The sequence below is a fragment of the Pomacea canaliculata genome, linkage group LG7 (genome assembly GCF_003073045.1).
Source record: "Pomacea canaliculata isolate SZHN2017 linkage group LG7, ASM307304v1, whole genome shotgun sequence".
Lineage (NCBI taxonomy): Eukaryota > Metazoa > Mollusca > Gastropoda > Architaenioglossa > Ampullariidae > Pomacea > Pomacea canaliculata.
In genome coordinates, this window is record NC_037596.1 from 5837750 (window position 1) to 5852352 (window position 14603).

At 40.8% G+C, this 14603-nt stretch overlaps 1 protein-coding gene across 3 annotated transcripts; it reads left to right on the forward strand.

The window, feature by feature from the left end:
• The first annotated feature begins 3490 nt into the window (after nt 1-3490).
• LOC112568656 (carboxypeptidase N subunit 2-like) lies at nt 3491-12152 on the forward strand. Of its 3 annotated transcripts, none has more exons than XM_025246065.1 (3): nt 3491-3827; nt 6932-7051; nt 8730-12152. In XM_025246065.1, the coding sequence occupies exon 3, from the start codon at nt 8742-8744 to the stop codon at nt 10533-10535; it is 1794 nt and encodes a 597-aa protein (XP_025101850.1). In that variant the 5' UTR covers nt 3491-3827; nt 6932-7051; nt 8730-8741; the 3' UTR covers nt 10536-12152. The 3 variants fall into 3 exon arrangements, with proteins under 3 accessions (XP_025101850.1, XP_025101851.1, XP_025101852.1); XM_025246066.1 differs by lacking the exon at nt 3491-3827 and adding an exon at nt 3865-4247; XM_025246067.1 differs by lacking the exon at nt 3491-3827 and adding an exon at nt 4394-4463.
• Nucleotides 12153-14603: the final 2451 nt, after the last annotated feature.

Genomic DNA, 14603 nt, shown 5'->3' on the forward strand with positions numbered 1-14603 from the left:
CATGGTGTAGGCACCTCTGTTACCCTATGGACACCTGTGTAGATCCGTGGCATAGAAAGATGCTCGGCTTCGGAGGGTAGGGGGGAACTCCTTGCTGACAGTGAACGACGTTCACACTCTTGCCTCATTAGAATCCTTTTTGAGGAAGCCTTGACCCCCTGGTTCCTACTTCACTGTAGGCAGCACCTATGGGATGTGTTGCTTTGTAGAGGTTTATTCGTACAACTGCGCGGACCTTTGTCTGTCTGTATGAATGTCTGTCCGTGTCGTGTTCTATGTGGTACCGAGCACACAATGGGCCTGATATGCAGCCGGCAGTTCCCGGTGCACATGACCCCCAAAAGGTGATGCTCGAGCATGCGTGTCGGAGTTAGCGAGCAGAAAAATTAGTCTAACACACGAAGTGGGAAACTGGAGAATGTGGGAGTGATCAACGCGAGAAATGAGAATGGGAGAAAAGCAGAGGTAGGGTTAAAAGTGGTTTTATCCTGCACTGATTCCCTGCTGTGACGGTTGGTGTAATAACGGAGCAGACAATTAAATTTATTATCCCGAGAGGAGTGCGTGTGCCCCGAAACGAGATGTGAGCCGTGCACCGTATCCTCGCTTCAGTGGTGACAAGCGACCGCTTCACCACTGCGCCGTCAATTGAGAAAAGAAATATATGGAAGGAAAAACAGGAGGGGGTAGGGCGAAAGAAGGGACGATTTTATTTATTTAAGTAAAACAGGCAACAACAATGTATACGAATACCCGTACATCTCACCCACCCCAACCGGAGGTCCACAGCAAGGGACGAAATGAAAGAAGACGGCAAAGGAGGGAGCAAGGAAGTCGTGTAGTGTAGCTGGAAGACTCAGAAGGCCGACATTGCTTTTTTATTTGAAATTTCCCTTTTTAATGCCAATCTACACTTTTTAAAATGCTAATCCGGTCTTTTTTAAGCTGGCAAGTTCGGAACGTAATTACCCACGTGAAGAATTACGCGAGGGTAAAGGGCCAAGTGTGAGAATGGAATTAACATTTCACGGGTCTGTCGACGACTGGCTAAATAAATAAGTTGTTTAACCACTTCCCTTTTGCTAAACATGGTTTTCAGCTGTCCTTGGCTCAACAGAGCTCTCGCTATTTTTTACAGCATGCCTGCAAATCGCATCACCTATGTTCACACTGGTCTTCGCCTCGCTGCTTAAAAAACCTAATTGAACTTACCTGCCCCAGGTATACAGATGTAACAGTAACGTGTGTGATCGATGTTCTCAGTCTGCTAGTCGGTTCTCGCTGCTTTGCTATATCAGCCTGACTGTCAGCGTGCATAATCTGGACTATCGAATACACATATATCACTCCGAGGGCCTCTAGCAATGTTGTGATCTACATCCTTACATCATGACATAATCAGGTCTCCATACATTTTTTTCCTCCAAAATCTTTTCTGCATTGCAGTGGGAATGCAGTCAAAAGCGTAAGTTTATACTGCGTGGTCACCGCAGGGAACCGTTAATCACCAGGTGGCAGTAAATGACAAATAACATCACAGATCATAAGAATAACAATGAATACAGCAGGGCAGACTCATAAAGCTGATGGGCTGCATATAAATAATGGTAGATGTCTAGTGGTAGAGACCGTGGTAAAAACAACATTTAGACCAAGAATTAATGGTAAAGAAGAAACAGACAAGGGGGTAAAGGTGAGAATGTTATACCAGGCTCAGTATCGTACGCACTTCTGGCTATACATGTCAACCCTTTACACAAGGTTGACAGAGTTACACACACGTTCGTGATGTAGATGTTACACCTCTAGTGCACTCATATACAGTGTTACTCGCCAATATTTTTATTTCCTCCAAAGCTTGGAATAACAGAATAATGACTAGTGTATGAGCTGACCCACCTGCTAAGGTCTCTCTCACAGTGTCCTTACAGTACAATATCCTAAACCCAATCCTAAATTCTAACCCTGGCCGCCGACCATTTATAGTTCCATACAAAAAACAAACGTGCATATACATTCTCTAAAAATTTCTCGGCTCTCCATTGTCTTAAACGATGATGAAGACATCAGTCAGGTCGGTAACATCACATCAAAGATGATATTTTATGTAACGCTTTTGGTCTCGCTTCATTTCACGGCTTTAAAGGCATCATGCAGACTGCTGTAGTGACCAGTAGGAGGAAAGGAATGATGCGTGTCATTGTGCAGTGGACAAGCTGTCCTCAGTTGTTCAGGTCAAAAGCCTCGGTCGGTGTCTGACTGCATGCATGTGACTTGTGGCCGGAGAAGCTCCCTGGCGGTGATGCGTCCCCTCGTGGCTGTACATCAAAGGCGGCTCTCGCGGCACACGTGCTGTGATCCTCGGCGTGGCCGCTGTTGACACTCCCATCTTTACCGGCGCGGCGGTCGACGTGGTTTTACGGTGCCATTACTCGCGGTGTGTGGTAGCGGGGACCCGGAGCAAGGTCGCGGAGAAAAGCCGGGCTCACGACATGCCCCCGCTGACACGCTTTGTCTAGTTCGCGGGGAGTCATCTGCCACGCACCTCCGAAGTTCGGACTTACTGCGTCCTTCTCAGCAGGTTGGCACCTTTAAATACGCCCTAACTCGCAGAAAGCGAGCAAGAGGAGCTTGGCCTCTTATGGGAAACGGACGCAGCAAGTGCACCACCCAAAAAAAAAAAATCTGACAGCCAGCATCTTCGTTTGATGGTCCTTCCTTTTTCTTTTCTTTCTTCCATCTGCAGCTACGCGAATTAAAGGGATGCGACTTTTTTTTAAATTTTTATTATTATTACAAGACAGCTGTTGCATGTCAAAGCTTTATCTGTTGATGTCTCGACATCTAACATACGATTTACTCTCCATCGAGACACTTTCGTTCATCGGCAGACCCTGCTATCTCACACCTGTCAAAAGTTTGCACCAACGATCCTTCTTTTCTGCTGGACCCAAACTATCGACCGAACTAGCTGCCATTCTCATTTAACCCACTCAGCTTGTTAAAAATATTAACTATTAAGATATTAAAGACTTTTTTATTGTTTCACAAATGTTGTATTCCATTATTCGTGGCCTGGTAGTGCGTGAAGCGCGAGAGCCTGGCCTGATGTTGAGATTCCACGTACGCCATACAAGCATTATTATCTGTAACTATTGCGACAGGGAGTATAAATTCATAAAGAACAATATAGTGGGAAGATGTACAAAGAAAGGGTAGATCGACATATTCCTTGGGTGCATGCCCACAGGACAACAATGTGAGCAATCACGTTTTGCCTTTGATGTTCACAGGTGCAAAGAGCAGGCAGAGCACGCGCGCGCACACACACACATACGCGCGAAGGTATTTTGCAATTCTTGTATCTTAGTTACTGTATGTGATATATTTCTGCGTTGATTGTAGATATAGACCGCTCAACAGTCATATACTCTACATCAGGGCATTCGTTCTCTTTCTCTCCTGTCATCAACAGGTTTGACTCGATGACAGTTTGGTATGTACAAGATTCGTACTTTGTGCGAAAAATCCATGGACACTGCCATCCTATCATTAATTAAACAAAAAAAAGGGAGGAGGGCTGCAACACTGCGCACCTGTGCATCGCCCTCTTGTCCGTCGCTATGTAGGAATTAAACACGTTCAGACACTTTTGATCCTCCGCAAGCCTTGTTGGCTGTCGTCTGCGAACTGGGAACCACGTGACCTGTCAGTGTTAGCATGGCGTCCCTGCTTGTTTGGGTCATGCGTCAGGTAGAAGGAGGCGCACTGTGACAGACTTTTTACCTGTCCTGTCGAGACACCTGTTGCGGATCGGGCTTTGTAAGGTAAGCGGATTGAAAGATATACAGTTTCTTCTTGTTTACTGCGTTGTTTACTCACGCACATTGTAGGCTACGACATAGTTTCTAACTCCATTCCTCGAGTAGGTGCATGGAGTTTCCCTGTCTGGGCAGTCGGAAGGGTGTAACGACCTAACTGCCTTACCTGGTTTATTAGTCTATCGACTTAGCACAGGTATTCACTGTACGTCAAAATAGCTATAGTGATAGGTGGACAGCTCGGTCCTGTGAGGACTAAACTTGGAGGGTGGAGAAAAGTAAACATGGCAAAGCCAGTGCTCGACGTTTCAAACCCGACGAGGGAGAACTTCGCGGAAATGAAATCAAGAGGGATTACCTGCGCGAGTTTGTCAACTTCTGCCTACGTGACTCTTGCATGGGACTCGGTCACACCTTAGTGAGCAGGTAGGTAAATGTGCAAGGCTGCATACGGTTCATGAACCGATGTTGTTAACTGAGTCGAAGGACAGCAGCACATATATATGTATATATGTATGATTAGCCGCGCATTAACAACAGTTAGGTCACAGTCCCTGTGTACTGGCCGAACTCCCCGCCTCGAAAAAGTTTGATTAGACTGAAAGAAGGAATGAAGAGAAAAAAAGGAATCAAGCTATAACAGTAAGTTATCCTGACACAACGGCTAGAAAACAAAATAATTACTTTCCCATGGGACAAATGTATTGAAGACACTGACAGTGGAATATGTTTTAGCTATTCACTATTCCACAGTTGTCTGTGGATATCGTATGTGGCTTATTTATTTTTTCTCGTAGTCTTATTAACCAAACGAATTTTGCGAAGTTATTTTTATCAGTCAGGCAGAAGAAATGCGTATTTTCCCCCATTGCATTGTTGGTTGCTGACCATGTTCTATATCCGGCATGCCTTCTGCTCAACATATTTCGTCTTAGCATGCTTCTAAAGTTCCGTTGTATCGCCAAAAAAAAAAGAAAAAAAAGGTTCAGACGACGCTTGGCTTTGAATGTCAGATACATGACAAAAAGTCTGAATAAGTTTACCTTTATACTTTTCAAACCGTTCAGACCAGTAAAAGACGGTCATTATGTGGCTTTTTAAAGACCTCTTTTGGAAAGTGTGGACTGTTTTTGGGGTTTAGCTCTGATAAATGAGCCGCTCCAAATCATTTTCAGACAGTAAAATATTTGTAGTCTTTTAAGGCCTCGGAGAGTGGACTGCTTTCACTTCTGAGCGATTGCGGCACACACTTTCTGTGCGAAAAATATTCGAGAAATATACATTTTATACTTATATACATTTCATTTCATTCCATACTGATGGCTCTTCCTTTGTAGAAGATGTATCACAGTAGTGGTGACTGGCAAGTCGTTTTGGGGGTAAACCTGTGGATAGTACAGTACTGGGCTTATTGGGGCAGAAATACGTGGGACGCTGGAGATGACAACAGGTATATATGAAGATATAGATAATGGGGAACAACAGATCACAAGATTCCTTAGCTCAGGCTAGCTACTGATATCGGATACACTCCGGAATAGATTGCTTGAAGAATAGCTATTAAGTAAAATATCGTATTGTGCATCTGCATTGATGGGGGTGTGCAATAGTCTGAAATATCTTGACTGCGCTTTATCAGAAATATGCGAGAGAGAGAGCACGCGCACACACACGGACTCTGAAAGAATGGACCGAGCTTTTCTGTCGGTATTTGTGGTGAAGTGTGTTCTAGTATGGCGAGATGTAGACGACTCGGCATCAGTCGCTGGGAGAACGTGCTAGAGCCCCGCAAGTTTGTGAGTCGACAGCTGCAAGTAGTCGGCTTTTCTCCCATTGTGAGCACAGAGGTCTGTGTGCACTGTTGTTTATTCTGGTCGAAGGGTAGGAAGATATCGTTGGTCTCACTTCCGGAAACTTGTCCCCATACTACTTTTGTCTGAACAGTCACCACGGACAAATCACCCCTGTTCCTACCCTCCTTCTCCCATGCACACCCTTCCGTGCGCTTTTCAGGCATAAAAGGGCCCTTAGCACAGGTCTGAATGGTTGACAAAACTGGAAGCTGGTGTGGAGAGCTTTAGCCGAGAGACGTTAAGCCTCGGGTATTTGACAACGTACTCGCCAGCGTTGAACCATTGATTGTTTCCATACAACCTCCAATTCACCAATTTCGTGTTCCATACACCCATTCTTGTCCCGGCCATTGGTGGGTAGTCTTTAGAGGTGTGAGCAAAAAGTGTCATGTGTGACAGCAGGGGGCTGAGTCGCCTTGAGGAGTTGTGGTTGTGGTGACCCACATACGTGAAGCGTGTTCACTTCTCCGATTATTTCCGGGCCAAGAAAAAGTAAGCAGTCTCGACGTGCTCAGACAACACCTGTCGTGCGGCAGCTAACACTTGACCGTGCCAGACGAGTGCCACAAATGGGGGGACAACTCATGAGGTCAGCTTGCAGACGGAGTAACCTGGAATGAAGGTCAACGACGACCGTTTGGGGATGGAAATATAAACAAGCTTAGTGGCGCACAAGTTACCACTTCAACCTAAGGTGGACCGGCTAATCTGGAGTGGTGACTGGGCAGGTGACTGCGGACACTGGCATGTCATTGTCGTCAAGTCACTTGACCTTTTGTCTCCTTTAAACAAAATCCATTAGTAAACCGGGTGTGTCTTTTGTTGCTATGGCTGCAAAATATGTGTCTTTAATAAAATGCAATAATATGGCCAGCACATGCATCAACTGGTGTGGGGACAGAGATTTAAATGGGACACAACTTTACAAGGCCCCACAATGCCATTACAGAGCTAGAGTTTGGATTTGGGATTTAGGGTTTAGGTTAGGGTTAGAATTGTTTTTTTTCTAGTTTCATAGTCATAGTGTATGTCATGCTGTACATAACCTATATCAGTGGTTGCTAAGATCTAAAGCTATTACTAGACGAATTGTTTAAACCAGTGTTGAAGAACAGGAAAGACACAGGTATGTGTATAATACCACCAAACAGCTTTCATTATTGCAGGCACAGTACTGAGTGTGTGTGTGTGAGTTACACAATCTGTGTGAAAGGTGTTACATCTGTGTGAACTTTATTTGTGCATTGATGTTTGCAGAATGGAAAGGGCATTTGAGGTCACCACCACATTACAGTCAACATTATCTCTTCTGAAAAAGTAATTTTGGAATATTTCAGTCTTGAATTTTCTTTGATCATCTCTGTTACTCATCGGCATGTAAGTATGTTTGCATCATCAGTGTTATTAATAGCAGTTTAATTAAAACGTGGTAGCATCATCTAAAGTGAAAGGCCTGTTAAATTAGAAATATAATTTTTTTTTCACTTAACATATGACATCACACTCTTGATTTTTTATTATAGTACTGCAGTTGTGAAACTCTTTCCATTTAAGGTGACAGAGTTGTGGCTTTCTAAACCCCATTAACAAGCTGCTTACAAAGTCTGTTTGGTTTTTGCCTTGACCAATATTCCACATAGACATTATGGGATGATGGCAATTTTTTATTTGTTTTTATTAATGTGTGGCTCTGCACTGACCCTACATAGATCTAGGCTTGGAGGCATTCAGCATACATTTCTGAAATTTTGGAACTGTGGTTATGTCTATAGAGAAATCAAATTTTTTTATATGTTCTGCTCTGGCAAGATTTCCACTTTGAAAATGATTATTTTGCGTGAAAAAAAGAATTTTTAGGTTGCCTTGTTTTTTGAGTCTACAACTATCATATTTCACTATTTTATACTTGCTTTAGTTAATCATACCTAACTCCAGAACATGTTTCACCTCTCCTTTTTAGCTGTACTGTGTACTTATAAGAAATTCTTTTTTCTAATGCAGTTTTCTCATGCTTAAGTTTTTAAACATTAAAATTGATGCTCTGAGGTTGTTTCTCAAGCGATCTTAGTGAAATTTCACAATTTCAAAGATAAACCAATTTGACATGCTATTTTATAACAAAGCCCTTTTTGATTAAAAGATCCGATGGTTATCATATTTTGGTCATGTGTTACAGCAATTAGACATCAGAATTTTTCATAGTAACAGTATTATGACTAAAAAGGTTTTTGTTCATGAAAGCTAAAATCTCTCTCTGTATATTGTGTAGAACTCCCTTTTTTAATCATAAGCTAAAAAGAATGACAGCCATTTGGATACCCTCTGGACAGATAACTGTACCTGGACTAAATAAAGTTTCAAGGACATGTTTAGAAATAAAAAATGTTATTTATTTCAGAGGGGGATTTCACCTTAAAACAAAAACAACTGAATTTTTCTACAACATTTGGATTGTTGATGCATTGCTTTGCCTAGTGAAACAGACTCAAGTCTTAAATAGAAAAGACTATGGGCTAAGCTCCATACAATTATTGTACTGCTTTTTAAAGCTGGTGTAGCCATCTGTGACTGTCTGCGTTGCTTATCAAGGTCACTCGTTGACCTGCTTACCACTTAACTCTTATCTTTATGTTAGACATGTCTCACTTCTGTTACTAGTTGCTTCATTGTTTCTGAAGGTAGGCCATACAGTGTGACTGAGTTCTGCTGGAATTTGAAAGCTTTTAAAAGTGCCTCATTTGATGCTTACATACTTCTGTAAAAGCCACCCAACTGTAAAATAGCTTAGATGTTACTGTTCTGATTAAAGCAGTTATGTTTAAATATGGTCAAAAGAAGCTGAAGACAAGGAGTGCATGTTGTACCAGTTGACTGAAAGATATTTGGGCATAACAAATAGGGAAAGGAACATATTAATTGCAAAATATCCAAGACAAGATATGAATATAATCATAGTGTCTGTTGTGCTAAAATGAGTCTAATCAACATGCTGTGAGTTAGTCTTAGAAACTGACTTTCCTTGTAACCTGTTTTGACACTGGTTTAAATGTTTCAGGTGACACAAAAGATGTCTAGATGGCATGTGGTCTGCAAGATTCCATTTGCATGTTTGGTCACAATGACTACAGTAATGTGCTTAGCAACAAAGGTTGCTGCATGCCCGACTCCATGCCAGTGCACACAGACCTACTTTGTGTATTGCCAGAACATCAGTCTCAGCAGTGAGAGTTTAGCTGATGTCACCAGTGTTGTGCCTCAGGAAGCCATTCTGTTGGATGTAGGTTTCAATAATGTGGATATCCTTAGTTCCGGTCTTTTGGAAAGGCTGTCTAATCTGGAGTACTTAAACCTTGCCAACAACAGGATCAGCAAGATAGGACTTGGAATGTTCAGTAACCTGCAACAGTTGAAGGACCTAAACTTACAGCACAATCACTTGAAAGAGGTAGGAAGGGGTATTTTTATCAATATGTCAAGGCTAAAAAAGTTGAATTTAGGAGGAAATCGACTCACTGCTATTCAAGAACATGCATTCAGCTTGTCTGGTCTGCAACAGCTCTACCTTCAGGAGAATGGTCTGACAGCTCTCAGACCATCACAACTTGCAGGATTACCCTTGTTGGAATATTTGGATTTGTCAGATAATCTGATACAGACCATTGAAGGAGGATCATTTAAAGATTTAATAGTGTTAAAAAAACTAAAGCTTTCCAACAACAGACTTTCTTCACTAGCAGAGAATGTATTTGAAGGTTTGTCCTCTTTGAAAGAGTTGTTCCTAGACAGAAACACACTGCCTTCACTGGACTGTTTTGGTGTGCCCAATTTTGCAGCAAATTTGCACCTTCTGGATCTTGCAAACAATTCTTTAATATCAATCCCTGCTGATATTTTCCCTCAACTCAGGAATCTCAAGACCATTCAGTTGAATCATAATCATATTTCTCACATTGGGCAGCAAGCTTTCAAAGATCTTCAGTTAGATAGGCTAAACTTGGCATACAATTTCCTGGAGACAATTGATCGAGAAATGTTAAATGGTGCTCGAAGAATTTCTTCAATAAATTTGAGCCATAATCATATACATACCATAAAAACAGGTGTGTTTGACAATTTTCGAGGATCTGTATATGTGCTGAACATGGCTGGTAATAATCTCACAAGCATTCATTTTGGAATGTTTCGGGGAATGCAAAACTTACAAACCTTAAATCTCTCACATAATTCTCTTGGGAGTATTCTTGATAAATCTTTTGAGGATCTTGTTCGTTTAACAGAGCTGTGGCTTGATAACAACAAGCTTCAGTGGTTTTCAGCAGACTTGCTGAAGGGAACATCCATGCGGACTCTTAGTGTCATTGAAAATCCAGTCACAGAGCTGCGAGGGTTCAGCTTTGAGGACTCCACTGACGCCATCAGCATCTTGGTGAACTTGACAGTGACATTTGTGGCACAAACATCAATCACTGTATCATGGCCATACAAAGAGGGCTCTCAGCTGTACTGGACATTACAGGTGTGGTGTGTGTCAGAAACTGGTCAGGAGGCTTCCAAGTGTAGCAGGCCAATTCAAGAAGAAAATCTCCCCACCTATAAGACATCAGAGACCATAAGTGGCCTTCAGCCTGGTACACAGTATTTTGTTTGTGTGAATCCTGTTTTTCTTGCCAAAGATGTGCTCATTTCACAGTGTGTGCTGGTCTCCACTCTGTCCATATCTACATCAACATCATCTCCTGTTGGAACTGCTAAATCACAGTCCAGTTCTGTCACAGTGGGGCACCAGTATGATGTTGAGCTGCAAAGGTATATTCTGGCTGTTCTGCTTTCATTATGGATAAATATGGTGCAATGTTTATGATTTCCAATTGTTATTTATCCCACAAAAATTTTGTTTCATTAAATCTTCAAGGAGTGTTTATGTGGGCAAGAGACACACAGTGAGCAAAGCACTGAATTGGACAGGATTTTCCTGTAATAAGTAATAATCATATTAGCTTTTTTAAAGTAACCTTAGTTCGTAGAATCTTGACAATTTTAAAAATCTTTCATGATTCATGTCTTGTTTCTGTTAATATCATGGGATATTAGTTATAATGAAGGAACATTGAGCATTTTTTATAAAGAGTGTAAAAGAGATGATATGGAAAATTTCTTGTTTTTGCGAGAGAAATAATGTATAAAAGTTTTTTAATATTGGTCAGAACTGATCAAGAAAGTTAGATGGTATGCTGAACTATAGAAACAGAGTTATATAAGTTGTTTACTCTCATTTGAATTCATCTTGGATTTATTGTGCAACTGTTTTGAACCAAGTTTATAAAAACATCTCTGGTAACCAAATGATGGCATCATAAATGATGAGTTTTTGACTATGACTTGCACAATATGTGAGTAAACAGCTGAACTGGAAGAAGGACTACACTTGCATAATAGAGCTTTGTTTGTGATGTAATGAGGTGTGTAGATGTTATGATTTAGGTGAGGTGTATCATTAGTTAAAACAAACAAAAGGTAAACTGTATGCAGTATGTTCTAGCATCAGAAGTGTTTTCAAAAAGCTCAAATTCTGATATCTCATTCTCTTGGGTACTTTCATTTTGTTACATTAGTAAAGTGGAGAGTATGACATCTTTTAAAATAAAAAATGCTGTGCAAGAAAAGAATACCTACTTAATCGACCAAAAAATGTTTACAGTGCTGCAAATTAAGGAAGAACGAAAATGATTCTAATAATAATTTGCTTTCTCCTTAGATTTACATTATTAGTAGAATGCTTTTTTTTAGGTTGGTGCCTTTTGTTTTTTTGCAATAAGTATAATTGATTATGCTTGCTTTATTTTGATAAATGATGGGTAGATTAGTGTAATTATATTTATACGCTTAAAGTTAAGCATATTATAGAGTTATCAGCAACAGTCAGAAGTCTTGACCTTATAAACTAAAATATTCCATGATGGTGTCCGTGCATACAGTAAGTGTGCAAATGGACATGCTGGTCAGTCAATCAGTCACTTATGTTAAATTGAACATACTATAAAGAAATATTTATGTAATATAAATAACACTTTGCATAATTGTTACTGGGACAAATGTTGCTTTGTCCTAGTAGATGTCATCTTAAATTTAACCTGCAGTAACCTTGCAGAGGTGATATTTCAACTGCTGATATAATACATTATCTTCACACTAGGTGCCATATCAAAATCATTTACAGATACTACAAATCAGTATTACCTGTAGCACAAGATCTATTGCTGTTCGGTGAACCGTGGTGTTTGAATAGATGACCTACTTAAATCTTTCTCCTGTTCCCACCCTTTCAAGTTGTATTTTCCCATTTCTTTTAACAGCACTTCTCTTTTGAAATTCTTCTTCATTCAGTCTGAGACCTTTAGTAATATCCATGTATGGTTTCAACAAACATTCTACAACTGCCATAGGCAGATACCACCCAGCGAGCAATTGCCAGGTAAATGGCCTGCAAACAATATTTGATCATGGAGAGAAGTGGGGCAGTCAGGAAAGAGGGATGGATATAGGAGGTAATAGCTGGATACCTGATTCTACAATTAAATTTTCATCACTTTCCTTATCATTTACAATTCTTCTATTATTCTTGCTAGAGTATCTGTAGCAGTTGAAATGCTTGTTTGATGTACAGATGGTTTCTCCAGTGCTGCAGTAGAGTTGATGCTGCTTTAAGATGGTATGTTAATTGCAAGTAAAATAGCTTTTGTAAAAACAAGACATAAAGCTGGAATCAGGTATGATCCCCCCCCCCCAACTCACACACACACACAGAGAATAAGAACAGTATACAGGCATGCGGTAAACTGCTTGTTTATTGTGATTTATAAGATGACTGTTCTACAGGTACTAGGCACACACATTGAGCCACTATACCAGTTATTAAACATGACGAGCATAGGTAGCTTCCAGGGTTAAAAAGCTTTACATACTCAAACAGTACAATACAAATGATGCCAAATTTTAAAGTAGTACTTTTTTGAACAAATATTGTGTTAAGTTAGATTTTTTTCTAAATTTGATGAGTGGCTATGTCCACATACAGTCTAGACCCAGTTAACTACAGTCAGTAGATAGTTCACTTGGTAACAGGTGAGATAGGCCGCACAGTCACAGGTGCGTGACACATTTTTTACAATTTACAAGGGCCATAAAAATCATTAGGTGGTCTAGTGCAAAGTAATCGCAGAGGGGAACGATATTTAACTAACCTTTTCATCAAATCAGTCATCTGTGTGTCGTTCTTCTTACATTTCAAATTTTACCCAGGAAGTAAACATTTGCATTTAGATACTTGTTTTCTTAACCATATTCTTTTGATGGTAAAAATAATGCTGTTAACAGTGCTTGCAACAGATCTATACTTTCACAATAAAAATATTATATGGATGGTCTCTTGCTTGGAAAACCTGTCCTGTTATTGTACTAGAACGCTGCACTATCCATTCACTTGAATGAAGAAAGTTTAGATTCTCAAAATCTGTGTGCAGTGTCCATATTAGTGTTTGTTCAGTTCTCTCAATACAGAATGGAGGGAGCGGAGAACTTTAGTGCCAGTATATTTGTTTAAGATTTCCCTCTCTTGTACCAACTATGCTATGTACACAGTGACACAGGTGGCCTGCCATGGGCACTGCACTACTGTAGAGTTACCAGCCAGCTTTTTAGTAGCACTAGCTCAATTGGGGTACATTTATGAAGTAATCAGTGCCTGTACATAGCCAGGTACTTGTTTGTAAAGGAGCAGCTATATCATAAACATGTGGTCTGCAAACAACAGTTGAATTATCTCCTCTCTCACTAGAGTTAAAGCCACTCTTTCCTAGCCAGCAAATGCTAGAAGTGTTCGCTGTAGATTTTATAATTGTCAGAATCTTGTTAGAATGCCACAAACAAGGTTATTCAGTCAGTTTTCTGGTTGTGTTTATATTAGCTTTATTCTGCCCATTCCTATGTATTTATATTTTATCTTTTGTCCTTGAAGATCATGACTATTTGCCCAATGCAGTATTGCCTGGGTGTACATTAAATTAATTTTATAGAAAAAAAATCATGCACTTTTTTTATTCTTGTATGAATCTGCATAAAGAAAGGGGGCGGGGCTTAAATAGAACACATCAAAATACCATCAAGTCATTCAGAGCCACTAACATGATTTTGGACAAAAATATTACAGTGTGTGTGTGATTGAGACCTGCAACGCATGCCTAGACATACAACAGAAAATACATCTTGGAGCACCATCTGTTGGCTACATGAAGCAAATAAACCCTGTGAAGACAAAAATAAAATTTAAAAATTAATGATGCTATTAGAAGGAGTTATAAATAAATATGCCAAGCCTGTGATCCTGAAAACAGGATACCAGTGGCCGATAGCAAGAGCACCACTCAGCTGCCCCCTCAGGGCCAACAATGACATTCGCTTCCCACTAGTGCCCTTATTCCCGCCTCCCGGTATCCGGGGTACACTGGGTCGCATTGTACCTGTAAAGCGGTTTAACCTGCCGGAGGAGTCAGGTACAAAACAGTTGTGTCGGGCAGGCAGGCGAGGTCAGAGGGCAAGTTGGAGTGACGCTGGGCGGTGCCGTGTGGTGTGGGGCGCTCTTATCTCCCCTCGTCAGTCATCGTTGGTCTTCCACATATTAGTAATATACACCTCCGTTACTCAAGGTTTTAACAGCCTGTGTGCTTATCGTGTCGCAGTCGTGATTTAGTTCTGGAATAATGGTGTTAGGTATAAACAGGTTAAACCGTGGCTTCTTGTGGTCGACGCAGACAAGTCCAGGACAGCTGCAGCTCGCAAGAGAGTGCCAGCGTTCATGTTATTACCATAATTATTATTTTAGTACGGCCACCGAGCGGGTGGAATACGGTGTCTATCGGCGTTCTAAATGTGA